Raw genomic sequence first — 20810 nt, forward strand, 5'->3', positions numbered from 1 at the left:
TGGGCTACTATTACTGAATATTTGGTAGTCTGCTAAGCCTTACTTGATTTCTTTCTTTTTAATACACACTGCGGCCTTAATTCTGAAGCCCTTATTCAGTTTTTAGTCAGGTGAAACTCCCAAGTAAAGACTAAAGTAAAAAGTAAACTAAGACTGAGTGGCGAATTGTGGACCTTGGGATTTGTGGATGGAGAACTCTTCTTCTCCCCACATGAAAAGAAGAGTCAGCCAACTCCACCACTCCATTGCCTTCTTCACAAGGGTTTTGTGTGGATCCAGGAATCCATGAGGGGGTGGGAAGCAGTGGAGATCAGCAGAGGAAAGTTAATGCAATCAGAAAAGTGCCACTCTGTGCTGGGAAACCCCTAGCTTGGGAGTTTCTAGTAGAGCCCCAGGATGTCCAGAACTGATTTAGAGGCACAGGGCCTTTGTGAGATTGATCCTGGGACCTTGGTGGATCCCTGTTTCAGAACCTTAATTTCTTCTTTGTAGGGGACAGAGCCTAGTGACCACTTTTTAATAGAGGAATTCAGAGAAAAGTCCAGAAAGGAAACCACATGGCGTTCCCTGGCCCAATACATGTATTTCTCCATAGGGAAGATGTCTGACCATAAGTAAGAATTTCAGAATTTGGCTTATGGATTTACTGGGTGTTTTGCTGGCACAAGAATTGATTAGAAACTGAGTAAAGATTTCAGGATTTGGCCCTGATAGAATTAAGTCAGAGTCAGAGGCGGTGCTAACCCATTGGGGGTCCTAAGCAGGAACAGTTCCCCCCTCAACACATACTAATAGGGGGCCCCCCCTTGAGTTGCTCTGGGCCCTAAGCAATTACTTAATCTGCTTATGCCTAGTGCCAGCTCTGTTCAGAGTAGAGCTCAAGTAGCTACAACATCCCTGGAACTACTGACTAATAATACTTTGCGTTTCTATGGTGCCTTTCATCTGAGGAGCTCAAAGCTCTTATTCATCTTTAGAACAAATACTAAAACTACAGGAAGGTAGAACACACCAGACTTTGTGGTGGAAGAGCATTATATTTACTTTTTGAAATTTCCTAAAATGACTGTGTTTTGTGGATAATGATGTGACTTTTACCTATCAGTGCATGTCATCAGTGGTGTAATACCCATGTCTCTAGTTTAGTATAGATATCAGAGCCGAAAGGATTTTAAAAACTGTTAACATATTTATGCATTTTAATACTTACATTACTCCATGTCATTTTATTTGCATTTTACATTTCATGAAATTTCCTATCATTTAATGTGGTTAAACACAGAGTAAGGTAATGAGATGCAGTGTATCTTGAAATTTTTTTTTAAAGTAACATGAATTTGAAGTAAATATTCCCCTTAAGTAGCCAGTAGCCAAGACAAGATTATTGCAGTAATTTTACACAATTCACAGGCTGATGTGTAGCCCATTTGTTTCATTGACTACAGCACCTAAAATTTGTCACATCTTTTCCCATCCTTCCCTCACAGCCTTGCACTTAACTCTCTGGTTTGTGAAAATGCTTTAAAAATGTTTGTGTCTTTCTTTTGTGTATGCAGGGAGTTAACAAGAGTTGGAAACTACTGTCAACCCATCCTGTGAGTGAAGCAGATGGGAGTTGGTTCTGTTGAACTTTTCACTTGGGAAAATGCATTAAAAAAGAAGCATTGCTGGAACATGGCTGATACTGACCTTTGCCTGTACTGTAATGGATCCCAATGCATGATTTCATTACCATGGTGATGATCTTAACCAAAACGCTGGAAAACAAAGGTGCTGACTCTGTGACATGCAGGACTGAGCTGGTAAGATATGTAAAATCTTAATGACAAACTATCTTCCTGCTGATAGCTGCACTGTAGCTGTATAATATGTGTTTCAAATTTAGGGCCAGATCCTCAGTTGGTGTAAACTGGTGTAGCTCCAGACACTTCAGCTGAACTACATCCATTTACACCAGCTGAGCATCTGGCCCTTAGTAAATAACAGGAATGCTGTGGTTTTAGTATATGTGAATCTCAGCAAAGCATTAAATGTATTGCCATAGAATAAACACATTAAAAAACTGGATAAACACCAACTAGATGAATAGCTTGGATTAGAAGTTGCTTGACTAACAGTGAACAGATGGTCACCAGTAATAGTAAGATGAGCAAGTGGGGAGCAGTATTAAGTGGGGGGTGGCAAGGGTCAGTACTGTGTTACTTAACAGTTTTGTTAAGAATCTAGAGAAAAATGCAAATTCAAACACCATCAAATGAGCTGACAACACAGAAAAATCAGAGAGGCAACAAACACACAGAAAGACCAAATTACATTGCCAAGTGAATTGGGGAGAGTGGAACAGTGGGCTGAGTGTACCTAAGGAGAAGAAATAAATGGCACAGATGCAAATTAGGGGCAACTGCCTGGAAAGCAATGAGTGCAAAAATGACCTGGGGGTGATGATAGAGAGCAATCTGAATAGGCTCTCAAAGTGCCAAATAGTCAATGCTAGTCTCAGATGTGTTTATATATAGTGGCATTCAGGAGAATTATTCACAGTCTAGAAAGAAATTAGAACAAGGTGCTGTTGCGTGGAAAATGCTTTGGGAGTTTCAGAAAAGATGCACAAGTACAAACACTTCTCTCTCTCCCTCCCTACCCCAGAAGAAGCAGAGACCTCCACCCCCTTAACTGACAGATTCCCCAAAGATCAATGCGGATTGTGGGGGAAAGCAATGGGCAGCTGCCTATAGCACAGCTGATGTCCCCATGGAAGGAGGAGGAGCTTCTCTAGGGTTGTAGGAAGCATGTTGCAGAGGCTGAACTTCACCCTTCTGTGGGCACAGGGTCCCCTCTGAGAGCAATCTAGAAGGCATACAACTCAAATGTCCCCCAAAGAGGAGGTGAATATGTTCTATGAGGGAGCAAAGCCCTTGTCTGAGCATACATTGTTTTGGTCATTAGCCAATAAAGGAAAAAATATGAAAAACATGATGAAATTTAACTGGTCTGAAAGATTCCCCCAGGCAGGCCTTCTGCAAACCAGTGGCTAAAGTTCACTTGAAAGTTATTGAATTAAGTGAGTGGGCAAAGGGAAGTGACAAAGTGTCTTGTACAAGCTTCTAATGAGATTTGGTGGCTGTGGGAGACTCACTGGCTTGGGATGAGTATAAATTATTCTGTGTACTATGGAGCCACATGGAACCAGTCCACTGTAAAACAACAAAAGCAGCCCTTCCATTTCCTTTGCTGGGGGCAAAGTTGTTAGCTTTTGAGATACTGCAGACTTGTAATGTAATGTAATTGCCTCGCTGCAGGGCCCTTGGTTATTAATTGTTTGTTAGCACTTTTGGTGCTATGTAAATACAATAATAAAAATGGGTCTGGATATAAATTTCTAATTTCCTGGGATGTTACACTGGTGCAGATGTTCACACAAGGGTCTGATCCAAAGTCCACTGAATACAGTGGGAGTCTTTGTAATGACTTCAGTGGGCTTTGGATCCGGCCCAAAGAGTAGAAACCAAACAGTGAAAACTGAATAAAATCTAAAACCACATATAAAAAACAAAAGACTGGAAAAAACCTCCCAACCCCCGCCCCCAATGAATTAGTTCACTGTTTTACTTCCCAGTTTTGATGTAAAACTCAAATCTTATGAAATGGCAATCGCACTTAATATAGGAACATATGTAATTTCAAAATGTTTCTTTCTTCCTCATTTTTAGACCTTAACTTTTGTCTCCGAACAGCACTTGCTCTTCTTTGATATTGGCTAGGCCAATGTATGCTGTGAAAACCTGGTTTTCTAGTGTTTGTTCTCTGTTCAAGTTTGCTCTTGTTCGGCCTTACTTTTGATACAGCTATTTGTCATCTTTGTTCTCTGGTTACTTCATACCTTCCTGTAAATAAATTAGGTCCCAATGGATATAAATGTTTCTACTTTACCTGGAAAGTGATAGCATGCTTCAAAAAGGTGGCCAAACTTTTACGTGCAACTTAAATGACTTTTTCACATCTGCACAATTGGCATTTTCTGCCTCCTTAAGTTCTTATATTAGATTGTAAGGTATATGGCGTGCATATTTATTAGAATCATTTTCATTAGATAATTTTTATAATGGATTGTCAGCAGTAATCAGAGTATTGTTATGTAAGTGGCCAACATTTAAAATATGAATTGGGAGAGAAGTAGGTGTATATGCAATTGCCTAAACCCAGATAAAATGCAAATGCGGCAGAATGGATCACCCTGGAATTTATTTTGGTGCTGGTACTTGAATAAAATTATCATTACTTAAGTAAAATAGGATGCAGGTGCAGGGGGAGAAATGTCAGAAATAGAATAGGGACATTTTTGGGACAGCAGAAGAATGGTGACCATGATAGCCATTGCTAACATATTCTGCGCCTGTAGTGAGCATATTGATTTATTGTGTTTAAAGCTGCAGTTTGGTCATGGCAGTTTTTAGGAGAAGGCTTAAGATGATTGTGCTGTCAAGGGAAAAATTGTTGGAAAGGATGTTTAAATAGAAAACATCACAAGTCACTGGAATTGGTTTGTACCCGTAAAACATTGATTCTTCCATTTTCAGTGTAAATAAGAAGAACAATCCAAGTTCTGTGAGAATCATTTGCAGAAGAGCTGTAGTGTGGGAGCCCACCTTTGCAAACACAATCCATGTTAAAAATGGTCTTTTAGTATCTAAATGGGAAAATGTAGTGAGCCTCTAAGAAATTCAAAATCCCATTAAGTCCACTGGTCTCTTGATTGTCCCAACACAGAATTATTGATGAATTCCCCCTCTTTGTTTAGTTTCCCTAGTCGTTTAGGGTCCTGGGTCCAGCAATGAGTAGTCCCTGACTTCAGTGGAATACTCACACTCACGAGTAAGGGCTTGCGTGTCTGGATCCCAGTGCTGCCACTTTGCAGTTCTTAACAAAGTTTGATTAACTGAAGGAAATATGGAGGGAGGATGGTTGGCTGGTTAATGCACAAGACTTTGTCTTAGGGAATTTCAGTTCTGTCCCCAGCATGACCACTGAGTTCTTTGGGCAAGTCCCTATGGACTGCCACTCTTGCTCATGTTAACTAGTCCTACTGAGTGCTATCTCAGCAAGAATAAGGATGGCGGAATTTGGCCCTAAAGTTCAGAATAACTTTGAATGAATTAGTCAAGTCTGCGAGAAGTGAATAGCTTTTCTGGTTGTTTTCAGCAAACTCCAAAGATGAGTCAAGGACCTATTCTCTTCTCTTGTGGAATTATGGGTAAGTAACAGAAATTTCTTCAATATTTACTGCATCTCTGCTCCAGTCATTTAATCAGTGACCTTCCATAACTGCATGGTGTAAAGGGAAAGCATTTTTTGGGGGGGGGGGGCGGATCTTAGTAAGAATATATCCTAGAATTGTTTTCTACAAATCACAAGCTGTTGCTCTTTTTCTATAAATACAATATCTGAACTCAGAAAGGCCTCAAGGCCCTTTACTTTGGAAGCCACATAGCTATTTGTTTATCTCCTGTATCTACACCTTATGGTACTCTGGTGGGGAGCAGTGTGTTCATTTCCAGTTGGACAACCTGTATCTTCAGCTATATGTAAGCTCAGCATCGTCCCAAGCAGTAGAATCTACTTAATCATCTAGCCTTTCTAATTATTGCCACATGCATTTAACTGGGACAGTTGCCAGGAATTCAATGCAAAGCCTTTGTGACTCTAAAAAATGGCCAAGCGTCACAGCCCCTGTGTCTAAATGGCATGTCCAATGGTGTCCGTAAGCCTGATCGAAGGAGTTCACAGGTAGGAAATAAGTTAGTGTCTGCTGTCATGCACTACCCACCACTTTTTCCGGGGTAGGTTTCCAACTCCATTGGCAGCTGATAAATAAGTTATTTACCTTGTTTTTCTAAATACTTTGATGCTTTTGCTTATTTTTAGAGTATTCATACAGTACATAGATTGCAAGCCGTTTGGAGGAGGGACAGTCTTTTTTTTCTGGGTTTGTACGTACCTAACACCGGGGGGTCATGGGTCAATGACTGGGGCTCTTAGGTGCTACCACAATACAAATAAATAAACAATATTATCAGAAAAAAAGAATATCTCCAAGCCAAAAGTTTTTGGACAAGCCTCTGTTAGTAAGAACAGTTGCTTATTTGGTCCTTTTTTGTCTCTGCCAGGAGCATGGATTGTAGGGTATGACTTCTAACATATTTTGCACCAGAGTGCATCACTTTTTATGCAGAACTGCCATTGACTTCCATGGGAGTATGGTGCATGGACTAACGAACCTGAGGGACCAGGTGACTGAGAGATGTGACACTGTATTATGCTCAGTGGGCTTTGTAATGTGGAGAGTGACTTGCTAGGCACTGGGCTAAGATCTCCAAACCCAATTAAAATTTTAGGTGGCGATTGAGTCAAACTACTTGATATGAAAGCCAGGGCTTTACAAACAAAGAGGCTGCCCCCTCCATTAACAGACGTAATTCTCATTAGTGTTAATGGGAGCTGAGTACATGCATTAGGGGGAGACATTTCTCAAGCCTCCAGATAACTAGAGTCATCTGAAGGGGGTGGGGGGAAGATTAAATATTTTGATTTTCCAAATGAAAGTCACAAAATTCAAAGTCAAGACATGACAGAAACAGTCAGTTCCCTTTATTCTGCCTGTCAAGAATAAATAAGGAACAAAGAGTACTCAATCAGTTGGGTTAGCCTTGTGATAAGGCATTTACAGAACTGTCAACAAATATGAAGGGTCTAAGCCTAATTGAAAATCAGCTTGTTAATAGCTTTCTACAAAGCCATTAGGATCTGAGTGACACTGTGCTGGTCTTCCTTGTGTGCCAAATTATCCTGTTTCCAAGGGAACCTAATCTTACCTCCTTGACCACAGCTCACCACATAATTGTCTTTGTCATGCCCAGTCAAGAAGAGTGAGTCTCATTGGCATGTGAAGGCATTATTTTGTTTTTAGGCATCTTTCCCAATGCATTTCTTGATGTCTTCAAACTTGTGCCAAGATCACAAACCAATTCAGTGTTGAAACTTGTTCAATGTTTTAAGTCTATTCAGTGATTATAGTGGCATTGAATTTGAAATTGGTTGATTATTTCAGATCAGCTGGCCCGGTTCCCGCTTGTGAAAAGCAGAGAGAGAAATAAATATATTGAAGTTTGGATTGGCAGTAGGGCCAGCAGGAGGCCAAGAATTACAGTCCCATGTAAGATCTTTGGGGATTGGAGAGAACTTGGCTGGATTTCTTGTACTTTCATTCAGGGTGTCTTAAAAAATGATCCTTTTGGATTACACTGGAAGCAGTGAATGGAGAGGGAGATATTGCTGGCCAGTCTGTGGAGCAAACTGGCATTACATTTTCAGAAGGAAATCCATGCCAACCTCTTGGCTTCAAGTAAGAGGCCATGAGGTTGACTAGAAGGAACTGAAAAGTGTCAAGGAATGAAGTGGTGCCGAGTGGTGGAAAAGGGCATGTCCCTTCTTTTTCATTTGTCTATACCTTTGGCTGCAATTTCTTCAGAATTCAAGATCAGCAAGTCAGTTTTTGGATGGGAGCCATGAAAGAAAAACCCAGAATGCTCTAAGTGATTCAGTAAGTGGGTTTCTGGTCTGAATAAATATTGAACCAATACCCCATTTCGGTGACAGTGTGATATGAGAGTTATTGTCTTAAAGATGAGACAAAGTAAAACTCTTTGTACCCTGCTGTAGTAGGGATCCCATTGGTTCAGTAAAGTGTGGTAAAACAGTTAAGTCATGCACTGCTTGCTGAAGCTTGTCACACCTAGACTGTGCCAGGCTGCCAGAAAGAGTGAGGTCCAGAAGCATGGGCTCTCCACAGAGAATACCTTGCACCTTTTTTGGAGAGTATGTCTCCAAGAAGTAATAGCAAGATTGTAATCACTGGACCAAGGCAAGACATAAGAGGCTATGTATCAGAGATCTGGGTCTGAGACTCTGACCAACACATTGAACTGCACTTGGGAGCACATAGCCAGTGCAGAGTATGGGGCATTTGGGGCTCTTCCAGTCAAGGGGTGAGCTACGCACCAGCTGAACATTCCAGTTGCATTTCAACAATAGCCTGGAGGAGAGTGGATTTAGTAATTCAGTAATTTAGTTTCACGGTGACAGAGGTGGGGATCACTGTAATAACATCTGCATCAGAGAGTCACAGCTGTCTGGACAATCAAAAAAAAAAAAAAGTATGTTGTGCCACAGGTTACACCTGATAATCCAGAAGCCCGTCTGGCCTCATTATGACTCTTAGACTATTACTAAGATGCAAAGCTTGGACATGAGCCTCCAACAGAAAGCAATCTCAGATTCTTGCCCATTCCTCCAGATGTTTGCCCCTCTCCACCAGCATCGCCTCCACCTTATTCTGATTGAGCCAAAGTCGTTTTACTCTCATCCACATCTCTACTTCTGATAGGTCCTGGGAGAACATGGAAGCCACAGAATTCAGAGTTGTTGAAAAGAAGACATAGAGTGGAATGTCATGTTCCTGCTGATGGCATTGAAAGCCAAAGCATCTCACGGTCTCCCTTGGCATTTGTACATAACACACTAAACACGCTGGGTGACAAGTCAGAATCTTGCAGGATGCTGCATGTGAGGATGGAGAGTAAAACACTTATTACTATTCTCAAGAGGAAAGAATGAAGCCCAACCTAACTTCATGCATAGTGGCATTAAAGGCTGTGAATAAACTTAATAAAACATAATGGGCACAACTACGTCAGCTGCCCGATGGAGACTGTAAAAAAAGAATAGCATTCCCATTCCCATATTACATACCAGTGTCTTAGTCCAAACATAAAGGGACTAAGATTTCCCAACATCACTTTATCAGAAATATTTCCCATCAATAGGAGGTTAGAGATCATGCTATAACTGGAACAGTTTATGGCCATTAAATACACCATAGTACTTTTCACACAAGTAAGGCTGCTGTTAGTCCTAGTGAAATTCTGATTTGGGTAATTACATTTGGCCTGTGTAAACTGACCAGCAGTTTCAACAGGATATGGTATTCTGCTTCACTTCCTTGCCCTAACTGATGGCTAGTGTTGCTAAGCAGTGTTAAACAGCTGCCATGATATGCCTTAGAAGGTTGACTGTAGTTCACTGGTGGATGGAGTGGTATTTTATATATATATAAAACCCTTTAAGATTCTGCAATCTGAAAAGTGCTACACCACTAGAAGATCTTGTCATTCATTCATGGACCCTCTTCCTTTTGGAAATAAATTATTTTAGATGATTATAACAAATGAATCAATATGAAAACTCGCACAAAAGCTTTGCAGTTGTCATATCAATACATCATACAAATGTTTTGTAAAGGAGGAAAAGGTACTGAAAACTACCCCGGGGGGCGGGGGGAAGAGAATGAATTTGAGCTTGTAAATCTTCTATATAATTTAGATATTTATAAAGCACTAAACATTATGAGAATCTATAAGAAACATTAAGCTTTATAAAGAGCCATTAAAGATTTGATAAGTCAGAAAATCTAACATCAGAACCTTTTTCCAAATGACTTAAAGAATCATCTTGTTTTTTATTTTGAGATAAACAAGAAATGCTCTCCCAGTGTAATAATAATACTAAAAAGATTGATTCTGATCTTTATAGCTTTGCTTTGCTGGAAAGAGGACCAAAGCTGACAAATCTACACCTATAAATTCAGCCCCGAGAAAGAACAATTTCTTGCACCTGCTTGAGTGGTCCTTGAAACATCAGGGAATACAAGACATTTCCTATTATGAAACAGAATTTTTCCATTTCCCTCCCACACAGCTGGCATTACATGCCTGCAGTCAAAAGGCATGGAAACATAATGGTAGCTGTGTCAGAGATAGAAGCCATTTTATTAGAAAGTTTGGTTATTGCCTCTTGATACGGATTTTCTGTATCTGAGGGGGTTGGGATGGTAAAATCTTTTAAAGAGTTATAGTAACATCATCAACTAATTCTTCCCAACCAGATATTGAAGGAACATCCAGTATCTGAATGTCCAATATTAGATACCATTGTGATGGATGGCTGAATAGGAAACTAGATAGATACTTTACTAAAGCTAACATTTCAGGCTATGCATCAGAGCATTAGCCAAATCCAGTCAGCCTTTTATTTTGATTATGATAGCTCCAAGGTCTGTATCAGGATTTCATTGTGCTAGGCACTGTATATACACAGTAAAGACATCTTACAAAGGGCTTAAGCTCTAAAAAGACAGGACAGACAAACAGAAATAGGCAGACAAAAATAATAACTAAGTAACATTTCATAACTAAAGAACTTTTTGCTCAGCAGAAAATCAGGCTCATAGTTTCTAAAGAAAGTTTATACATGATGGTTGCATTCTGCAGTTACTGAAAGGAGAAGGATTTTGCATGAGGAACCAAAATGACAATGGGAGGTGCAAAAGTACAACACTGAAGTAAATACAATGTGCTTATTTTTTGTAAGTTTATGAAACTCATCATGTTTTGGTTCATCATGTTCAATAAGGATTGTTGAATCATATATTAATTCTTTATAAAACGCACTTTAAAAAAGCAGCCTGCCCTGTTCCTGGAGAATTTACCCAGAATTCATTCCAGTTTAGTACTTTGTCCACAATAAAATATGGTAGTGAAGAAAATTCTGAATTTCATGCATTCTGTCTCTGACACTGGAAGTGGGACGGGAGCAAAGTTTCTTTAAATTCTGTGGGCATGATTCTACTCAAAGTGAATGGAACTGATGTCATTGGGATTACTTTAAGAAGCAAGCATGCCCAGTAATGGTTGCATCACTGCAGCTAGTGTTAGTAACAGGGCTACATGAAGAAGGTTCTGAGCGCTACAACGAGGAAAACCAAGAAGTCAGAAGAAAAACTGATAGTGAAATAAAAAAAATAAACCAAAGCAAAACTTGAGCGTATAACTTCAGACATCATCATCATCATCATATTAACCTTATACGAGATGGCAAGGGCGAGGACAATCCTTGTGGCAAGGGCTACAGTCATGCCCTTTTAGACTGCTAATTTGGAAATGTTGCTTTTTTATTTGAACAAGACTGTTTTGCAGCTCTGTTTCCCACAATAAGGCATCATTTTCCCTTCTAATCCACACCTCCTATTTCTGAACTGCAATTTCCTTTGAAAACAGCTTGTCTGTGGAAGGTTCCATCTAAATGACTAATTGCCGTGTACTTGTAACAGGAAATATTGCTCAGAAAGCAGCTCCAACTCTATATGCATTGCCTAGGCTTTGCTTTTCAAGCCAGCCTAACCATAAGAGCTTTGTTCAAGTTTGCTTGGACGTGTGGTTGTGTGTGAGTGTATGCATGTGAGCAGTGTATCTACCAGCATCTGAAAACTAGAAAAAATCACAGCTGGGTAGAAAAATAGGGAGACATTTAACTCTACCAAGATTGTATAGACTCCACCAAGATTCTCTCCACCAAGAGAGCTGTATAGAAGGACATATTAAAGAATGAAATAATTTTTTGCTGAAAAAGTAGGGACTTTCCCTCTTCAATACAGTTGGCACGAATGGTGTGCAGACCACAGACTTGGTTTGTCGTGTTTGTTCTGAAGCGAGAGATTTTGGGACTATCATTTTCATTTCCCACTGAAGCATAGCTGCATGCATCATATTTTAATCTTGTTTGTGAAACAGGAAAGCAGGAGTACTGGTGTGGTTCTATGTCATTGCCATCAACTAATTACAACCATTACATTTGTTCCACATTTAGAAGCTATCTCCTGCACATAGACAGGGGACAATGGAAAATACAGACTGCCTTTTCCCCTGTGCATAGAATGCAGAAAAGACTAAAATTTAAGTAAAAGAATATGTGAGAAAGTGAATTAAATACAAACTTATCACAAACAAGACATGAACAAAAAGAAGTGTTGTGTTGTGTTGTTAAATTGGGATCCAAACAGAATTCATATGCCAATTTAAAAAAAAATTGAAACCCATAATTACTTTACGAGTTGCTGTAATAAATTATTGATTAATGTAAATTATTTCATAGGAAAAGAACATAAAGGAAACATGAGCAGAAGGATCATCCATTATGTATAAAAAGGAACTGTAAAAATATTATAGCAGAACATTTGTGTAGCTATAGTTAAAGTTGTACACCCTTATTTTCTGTGGTTAATAACTTCGTTGTCAAAATTTACACTGTGTCATCTGGGGAACACATTTTTCGTTACACCAATTTAAAAAGCAAATGTGGCCATTTTGAAGCTGTAGAGGTGGAAAAAATGGCAACGTTTCCTGTGCTTTTTACTTTGTGTGTGTGTGTGTGTGTGTGTGTGTGCTACAGTAATTCAGAATCAAGTCAGGTCAGGTTATTTCATATGAAATTTTGTGGGACCCTAGTTAGTCTGTACTGTGGACTAAACCCTTTTAAAATGGCCAGCTTAAATTTGGCTACTGTGATAATGCAATTTCATATTTTAGATGTTTTTAAAAAAATCTCTCTCCCCCTCCCTGACCTTCCTGGGAGTTGAGAGAGTTCCTGCCCAGAGAAGGAGGAGATGGACTGCTGCATCCATTTGCTGGTTTTAAGGGGTTATTGAGTGGAGCAAAGTCCAGAGCAGGGCTCTCTGTCTCTTTTTTTCCCTCTGGTTGAGAGGTGGTGGAGCTCCAGCACATGTGGGGCCTCCAATGGAAGTTGGGAAAAAGGGCTTGAGCCACTGTCACTGTGTGCTGGGTCCAAGAGGTGAGCCCATCCTGGTTCTCACCACCACCTTCTTGCTGCAGGCATTCCCAGTACAGTGTCTGCTGATTTAAAAGAGGTGCGAACCTGGCTTTAGAATATGCATGTTTTGTTATTATTTTGGCAGGCAACCAAAATTTTCATGAGACCTGCAAGAGAGAGATGAGAAATGGCAGTTTTTAAACAGATTCTATTTCAGCAACAGCTGAACAGAATTTCATGGAATTTTTCAAAGAAATGGCATTTCTGTAGCCAAATGTATTTCCTCTGCCAGCTAACAAAAGACTGCTGCTAACAATGCAGGTGTAAGAAAGAAAAGGTCAAGAGAATCCTTCTTAATGAAAGGTGTGATGCAATCTAAATATAGGAGTCACTGTCAACTCCCCTTATAATATTGAGCCATGACATGCCATTTCATGGAAAAACTTGTAGGAAGGATGAGGAGTATGTGGGATTCATGAGGGAAGGAATTTCCCCAGTCAGAGGGGTCAGTTCTTGTAACCTGTGGATTTCTGGAGATTTGCTGCAGTCACGTAATAGAACCACACTAACAAGTTCTCCTGACCTACTGCCTATGAAGGGGACTCTGCTGAAAAGCTAATAAATCCTCATGCTGTATGAAATTTCCATAGATTCCCTAATTGTGATACGAAGCTCTGCAGAACACTGCAGTTTTAAAGGGATCTAAATCTGGCCTCTCATTTTGTGCCAGCAAATTATTGTGGGCATAGTTTTGCAAATGTAACTAAATGCAGGCACTGATAATGGCAATGAAACTTGTAACTGGGGGCACATCCATCTGCCATCCTTTGCATCTGCAACTAATTGAACCTTCACTTATATTTCTGGGCACAAAAGGGGAGGTCAGGTGTAAAAATCAGGCCCCGATTCATTTTAATGTATTTTTCAGTTTCAAAACACTGTAGAGCTCACCTTTAAATATCAAGTAGGAAATCTCTGCAGGAAAAAATATCAAATTGCTTCATCTAGGCACAATATGTCACAAAGCTTTCCCTTTCATGATGTATAATGGAAGGAAGGAGCTCTTGAATTTGCAAAGGTGGCTCTGGAAGTGCATTACAGAAAGTACCTTTCATCTTTTAAAAGTGGATAGCATTACAGCATAGCGGGACAATTGTTGTAATTGTGAACTGATTAACTAAGGCTCCTTGAGCCTATAGGCGAAATTCATTATTGGCCCACTCTTATGCCATCAGTGAATTTGTCCCTGAAATATTAATTGACTAAGGGTGAAATGAATACTATGTAGAGGGCCAGCATAAAGCCTATTGTGCCAATTAAGCCCTATCCCACCCTCATACTGCAATTTTGTTCCCACCATTTTTAACTCCTGCAGTTCAGGTTTCCTGACCATCTAAATAACTTGTTTGCAGGCACAATAAGTGATTCAGAAAGCCAAAGGATATAAATTGGAATTTCAGTTAGATTTGCCTGAAAGTTACTTATGTAGAATTGGAGTCCAGCTTCTGAAAATCTGTCCCTGAGGGTCCGAGCGGGATTCCTTCACCCACTTTGTGAGTCTTGGGTGTGCAAAGAATACAAACTTCATGTAGTTTATCAAGGGAATTACAGTGTCCTCTTTTCGGCATTAGGGCTTAACTTCTGCTTGTCCAGATTCTGATGTTAGTTATTTGAGCATGAATCCCATTGTATTTCATTGGAGCTGGGTGTGTATAACTAAGTGCTGAATTTGACCTTAGATTCCAAGGTGAGTTATGCTGTTCTATGGAGGACAGAATAGATCCCACAAATCCCCTAGGAATTCCTAATACTATAGGATTAAGATCATTAACGTATAACTGCATTTCCTTGGGAATCCAGATGCACTGATTATTCTGATTTTAAAAGCATATTGTCAAGGTATTTTTCATCATCTGTAAGATGTATGACCTTCTAGAAGCTTGAAGGTGAAATCTATATCCCTGCCGAACAACTGGGTCACTGTTCCTCACACCAGTATGCTTGGAAGGTTGCTCATGAGTGATAGGCCACTTCTGCCGATGTATTTATTTTTATCTTAGAAAAATAGAGCCTTTAATTTATTATGAAAAGGAAGCAAAAAAGTACATAGGCTCTGCAAACAAATATAAGAAAAAAAGTGGGACGTTGCTGTTCCAAGTTTGGGTCTTTCAGCTCCATTTCTTTAAAGAAACCTTAGCATTGCAGCCTACTGGATTTTTCAGCAGGCCATATTTTCCAGATTTGTTTAAAGATCCTTTAAAGTTTTCTTTAATGTTAATGCTCTAAGTTCAGATGATATTTTCAGTTCTGATAAGTGCTGCCATTTCCTAATTCAAGGCAGATCGAGGGGCCCTGATGTCACTGCAGGACCAGTAAACAGCACAGCTAGCATTTAGGCAGAAAGCAGCAACTTCAGGAGAGTTCTGTAGTGATGATAACCTAACCCCCTCCAACTGTTGTCTCTTGCCTCTGAAGCTAGGACCAGGTTAACCAGGTTTCAACACTCTTTCTGCTAGAATGCATCTCGCACAGTTTTCCTGTTTCATGAACATATGGGTGGGTTGTGTTGCAGTCAGTTTTACAAAATCTTACTGGAGATTAGGGAGTAGGGCTTGTTTATAGCAGGATTTTGTAAAATGGTTCATACCATAACTAGGACTTATCAAAAACTTGGTCCTAGCAACAGTCTGATGTATACATAGTTCTGCATCGTAAATCCAATATGGGGTGTAGTCTCAGCAGCTGAGGTGGGTGAGGAAGTCCAAGGGATTGCTCAAAGGTTAGGCAGGCAGTGGTGTTAAGGAACAGGGTGTACTGAACTTGATGCTAAGGAGAGCAGGGGAGATACCTTTCTTATTTCGGGCTAGTACTGGCCTTCAGGGGTGCAGAAATCAGCTCCTACTCCCAGCACTAGCATCTGCAGTTTCTCCTCCCTCACTTGCGACTCTCCTAATGGTATGAGATTTGCGTTATTTTGCAATGACCAGCTTTAGAACGGAAAATGGACAATATTCCTTCTTTTAAAAACAAATTCTGCCCTCTTCAAAATCAGATGATATAAATCTTTACTTTTTGCCTTGAAGGAAAGTTCAAAATATCATCACAGCAATGGCGATTTAACATGTTACCAAAGATCTGAAGATTGGTTAAACCCGTATTTCACACACAAGCAGTTTCAGTTCCAATTTTCTGACTTGCCTTAGTCTCTGAACAGGAAAAAAAGGCCAGCACACCCTAACATTAAAAGGACAGGATACGTTGGCTCTAGTTGAGGCTTGTTCGTGGCTTGGTACTTGACAAAGCTAGTGTCAACCACAGTTGAGCAGACAAGTCTTAATAGCCATCAACCACAGCAGATGTAGGTGAAACATTACAATTAATAAGCAGGCCATGCAGAACAATAGTGTAGCTACACTTCCAGCATCTTTTCACCCACATATCTGATGTGTTTTAGGTTCTCAGCTTTTTGCAGAAAACCACACCTTTTTCGGAGTCTTTAGGTTTATGTCATGAAATAGCACCATGTGTCAGAACAAAAGAATCAAGGTCAAATAAGTGCCTGAAGCTTGGGTCATCATGTGACTGTTCTGCTTTTATCACAAAGGGCTTTGGATCCTCTATAGTTAACCAGGTTAATTTGTGCCTGTGTTAAATGCACAAAGAATATGAGACTTGAAGACAAACCAGGCTTTTCAAGGTTAGAGGAACAAAGCCAAAGTGGTCAGATTCTAAAATGCAACTTATCTTAAAAAAGATACCCGACCAAATTAATCTTCGTGTAGTTCCTGTGAAATCAATGAAGTTATAATAGGGATGAATGTAGCCCTACTACTTTATTGTTAGCCTGACACAAAAAAGTTCTTTCTGTAGCTCTCCCAAACAATGTCCGATACAGCTTTAAGTTGCCTTCTCCTCAAGAACAAACTTAGAGGCTATACTCACTGAAGTCACTGAGGGTGTGTCTACACTGGAAGTTGGGGGTGTGATTCCCATCTTGAGGAGACATACTCAGACTAGCTCTCATTAAGCAAGTATGCTAAAAATAGACTGTAGCTGCAGCCACATGAGCAGTGAGATGGGCTAACTTTCCTGAATACATACGTAGGGCCTCTGACAGGCAAGTCATCAGGGCAGCTAGTCCATCCTGCTGCTCATACTCTGCAGGCTTATTCTGGTTTTAGTGTGCTAGCTCGATGAGAGCTGGTATATGTCTCCTCGGGCTGGGAATCACACCTCTCGTTCCAAGTATAGACATATCCTGAGAGTTTTGTCATTAATTTCAATGAGAGGCGAGACTGAGCTCCTCAGGGCTTGATCCAGAGTCCACTGAAGTCAATGGAAACTCCATTGTGGGCTTCAGATCAGGCCGCTAGTGAGAGTTTTGAGTGCACAAGGAATGCAGGATCAGGCTGAACTGGTTGAATGAGATAGCACATGTCAGAGGGTTATTCAGATGCAAGGTAGGATTTTAATAATACTGCAGACTTGGTTTGGAGAGCTGGATCAGTCTGGTCATGTGTCCCTGTATGGCTGGGACAGCCTGTAAAGTTGGAACTTCTTTTTAATTTGCTGCTACTTCATTCCTGCCTCTTTCTTTTGTGCCAGGATACTGCAGTGTAGGTGGTAAGCACCATTTTCAGACTTCTGCAACACTCAAACACAAAGAGACAAGTAAAGGAAAATTATTCATTGTCAGAGTTCTCTGAATTCTGTGGTTGAATGTTACAACTTGAAGGTGCTTAAATGTAATACTTTTATGTCATTTCCTTTTTTTATTGGAGTGTTTAAAATAGAAAGAAGTGGGGGAGGCTCTGGGAGGTCTGAGCATTTCTCTGACCACAGGTTTTAAAACTTCTATAAAATTACTTTCTGGGTTCTTTTCCCAGTTTTTCCTGTGACCTTAGGCAATTCACTAAATCTCTGTGTGCCTCTGTTTCCTCTCCCACCCTTTGTCTTTTCCATGTAGATTGTAAGCACTGGAGGGCAGGGACAGTCCCTTATTATGTGTGTTGTAGAGCCTATAGCACAATGGGGCTCTAACCTCAACTGGGATCTTGAGCTGCTACTGTGATAGAAGTAAAAGCTACGATAATCTGTTTGACAGTGACGGTCTGTATTTTGGGAGCTTTGAAAGCTATTTCATGATCAAATAGGTGCTACAAAATGCATCTGCTATTCTCTGTAAATACAGACCTGTAGGATAAAAAAAATTAGGAAAAAATGTATTGGACATGTGCAATAAGCAACTTGACATTTTCAGTTTTATGGTTGTAAGTTAAACCCAAAAGTTAGTGGCCTGAGGGCCAGCAGTATTTCTTTTTAACAAACTAACTCATGATACCTTTTTAATTGCATCTGAGATTCTTTTTCTGTAGCTTCTCTCCCATTTATAAATGGGCAAATAAATGTTGTCGAACAAAGCAGTTTGCTTTTGAGTTGAGATGCTCTCACAGTAAATTTTGTTTTGGAACAAATTTCTGCAGCTGGGTAAACCACATTGTGTTGTATAACTTTAAAAAATTAACACATCCTTAACTACAGCAGTATGAAGGGCTCCTCTACAATTAGTATCAGTGTTTAAAAGATGATAACCCTGTTCTTAAAAAAAAGCAAAACCCTTTTTTCCTTAGAGGGCTTTATTGAGTCATTTAAAAAGAAAACCTCTGCTATATCCTTTTTTTTTTTTTCAGTTTAACATCTCATCAGTTTCAAGGTTAACATTTATTTGCTGTGAAAATTATTTCCTGGGTTATCATGTGATATTTAAAAATAATAATCTGATACTGATGGACTACAAGCAGGCTACAACATATGACAGTCTTCATGCTGTAATTCTTCAGCACAGAGAGAACCCAGCTAAATATGGCTGACTTAACATATATTGAATCATTTATATTGGCCACCATACTGTAAAGGACATTGCACAGTAGGAGTATGGCGATAGACTCCTCGGTAGCACACTTCATATGCAACGAGAATTCACACTCTCCATTGGTGAAAAGTATATTTTGCAAGGTTTCTTCTAAAGTGCAAAAAAAAAAAAAATCTTAAGTATTGCTCAAGATGATGCTGTGCCTTCCATTTCCTTTGTAGTTTGTAGAGATTTATAGCTGTTTGTGCAAAAATGATGTCGAAAGAGGAAGGTATCCTGTATCCTCTTCTTATAGCTCACCAAGGCCTTTTGTGAAATATGACGTCTAGGACCTGAAGGTCATGGCAGCTTGCCATCAAAAATTAGCTTCTATTTCTGTTTCTTTTGTCTGGTGATCTGACCTGAGAAATCTCTCTGTTGGCTGCATTAAGGTGTGTGTGGGGGGGAATAATAAAGATCTAAATATAGATGTAATTGTTTAGTGTATATTTCTCACTCTATTGTGTTTATTAAAATGAGAAAGACAGCAATGGTTAAAATAGAACTGAATTCATAGCTATGGCCACAAACAACATTTGGCTCTGCAGTTATTAAGTGGCATTCTCTTGGAATTAGAAATAATAAAACTCACCCAATGCAGTGAGAAATGAAAGGACATCAACCTAGTTAAGTGCCAAATTTGGCCTCTCTGTCTGAAATGATCATTATATGTTGGGGAATAGTCTATGTTATTATTTATTAATTATTTGTATTATGGTAGTGCCTAGACCTGTAGATTGACTATCTAGTTCTTTTAAAATCAGCATTCGATTGCTTACATAAAAAAAATAAAATAAAATCATACTATTTTGATATGAACACATGAAAACTCTGCAGTAACAGTTAACTGATACATTTTGCCTCTGTTTGCAACAGCAGTCTACAAAAACAGTTGCCAGTCACGCATGGTTAGGTGATTACTTTTTTCCATCACGGCTGTTGATGGCATAGTTCTAACACAGTTTTCCTGTTGAGTGTGAACAAGGATGTTTTTAAAGAACTTCATTAGCCTTAGCCATATTGTAGCGTACGGGTCAAATCTTTCTTACTTGCGTACTGTCATTGACTTCAGTAGGACTATCTGCATGAATGTGAAAACAGGATTTGCCCTCTGCTCCTAGGTGGTCAACAGCAATATATCTGAACATAGATGTAACATGATTTCCAACCTTCTTTCGTGTAGCTGCAATCAGTGTTCTAACCATAACCACATCTGTAAATATTTCCAAACATAATTGTGAGCTGTTGCATGGTTAAGTCAGGACAAATGCTATTTGCAGAGCCGTTCACCAGGGACATGCTCGTTGATGGAGCTGATATATACACATCGAGAAATACTCAACAGGAGGTCATGTTGGCTTTTGTTCTGCTATATATACAAATCCATGTGGATTTGTTGAATGTAAAAGGGTGGGGGGAGAGTATAAAAACTAAACACACATTGACTTGTCCCTTTAAATGAAGAAGTATTTAATTGTTACATATTGTCAGGTTTATCACAAAGTGTGAACAATTTGTTACACTCTTTATGACCGAGAATTCCAAAGGAACCTAAAAGATGTTAAGCACCCATCTCCCACTGAAATTCAATAGGACTTGAGTGTCTAACTCCCTTTGGCTAATTTGAAAATCCCAGCCTATTTATATCATTATTCTCAAATGAACATAGACTGAAAGGCTACTTTGAATTCTTAAGAGACTCAACATTGAATGCTACTATCAAAGTAAGGGCCAACATTTTCAAATACAGGTTCACTTCAGTGAGACCTGTGGCTACTCAGCAGCTACCATATGAAAATAAGGTCATTTACCTAAGTACTCAATTGTGAATAGAGGTGTCTGATGTTAGGCATTCGTGTTTGCAAATTTTGACCAAAGAAATTCCATTACAACAGCTACCTCCCCACATTGATAAGGTCACATTATGTATTGTTCCTCCTATGTTACCCTGCTCTAAAGCCATTCTTTTTTTAAATAGAAGAGGAGTAAGAGCTATCCACTAGATCTCATTGGAGCTTACATGTATTTACTTCATTAGGATTGCTATCTTAAGGACAACTTCAAACAAAACCTTGGAGCCAGATCCTCAGCTGGTGTAAATTGGTGTAGCTTCATTGACTTAAGTGGAGCTACACCAATGTATGCCAGCTATGAACCTGGCCCTTGACATTAATTCTGATTT

General features: G+C 39.5%; 1 protein-coding gene across 4 annotated transcripts in view; it reads left to right on the plus strand.

The window, feature by feature from the left end:
• The window catches only part of FAM53B (family with sequence similarity 53 member B), a 141587-nt gene that overhangs the window by 32964 nt on the left and 87813 nt on the right, over positions 1-20810 (plus strand). For all 4 annotated transcript variants that reach the window (XM_043519588.1, XM_038410781.2, XM_043519589.1 and 1 more), the window contains exons 2-3: positions 1557-1802; positions 5200-5251. In XM_043519588.1, the coding sequence (XP_043375523.1) occupies positions 1716-1802; positions 5200-5251 (139 nt within the window). In that variant the 5' untranslated portion in view covers positions 1557-1715. The remainder of the gene's footprint in view (positions 1-1556; positions 1803-5199; positions 5252-20810) is intronic.

This window comes from Dermochelys coriacea, chromosome 7 (genome assembly GCF_009764565.3).
Source record: "Dermochelys coriacea isolate rDerCor1 chromosome 7, rDerCor1.pri.v4, whole genome shotgun sequence".
In the NCBI taxonomy this organism is placed as follows: domain Eukaryota; kingdom Metazoa; phylum Chordata; order Testudines; family Dermochelyidae; genus Dermochelys; species Dermochelys coriacea.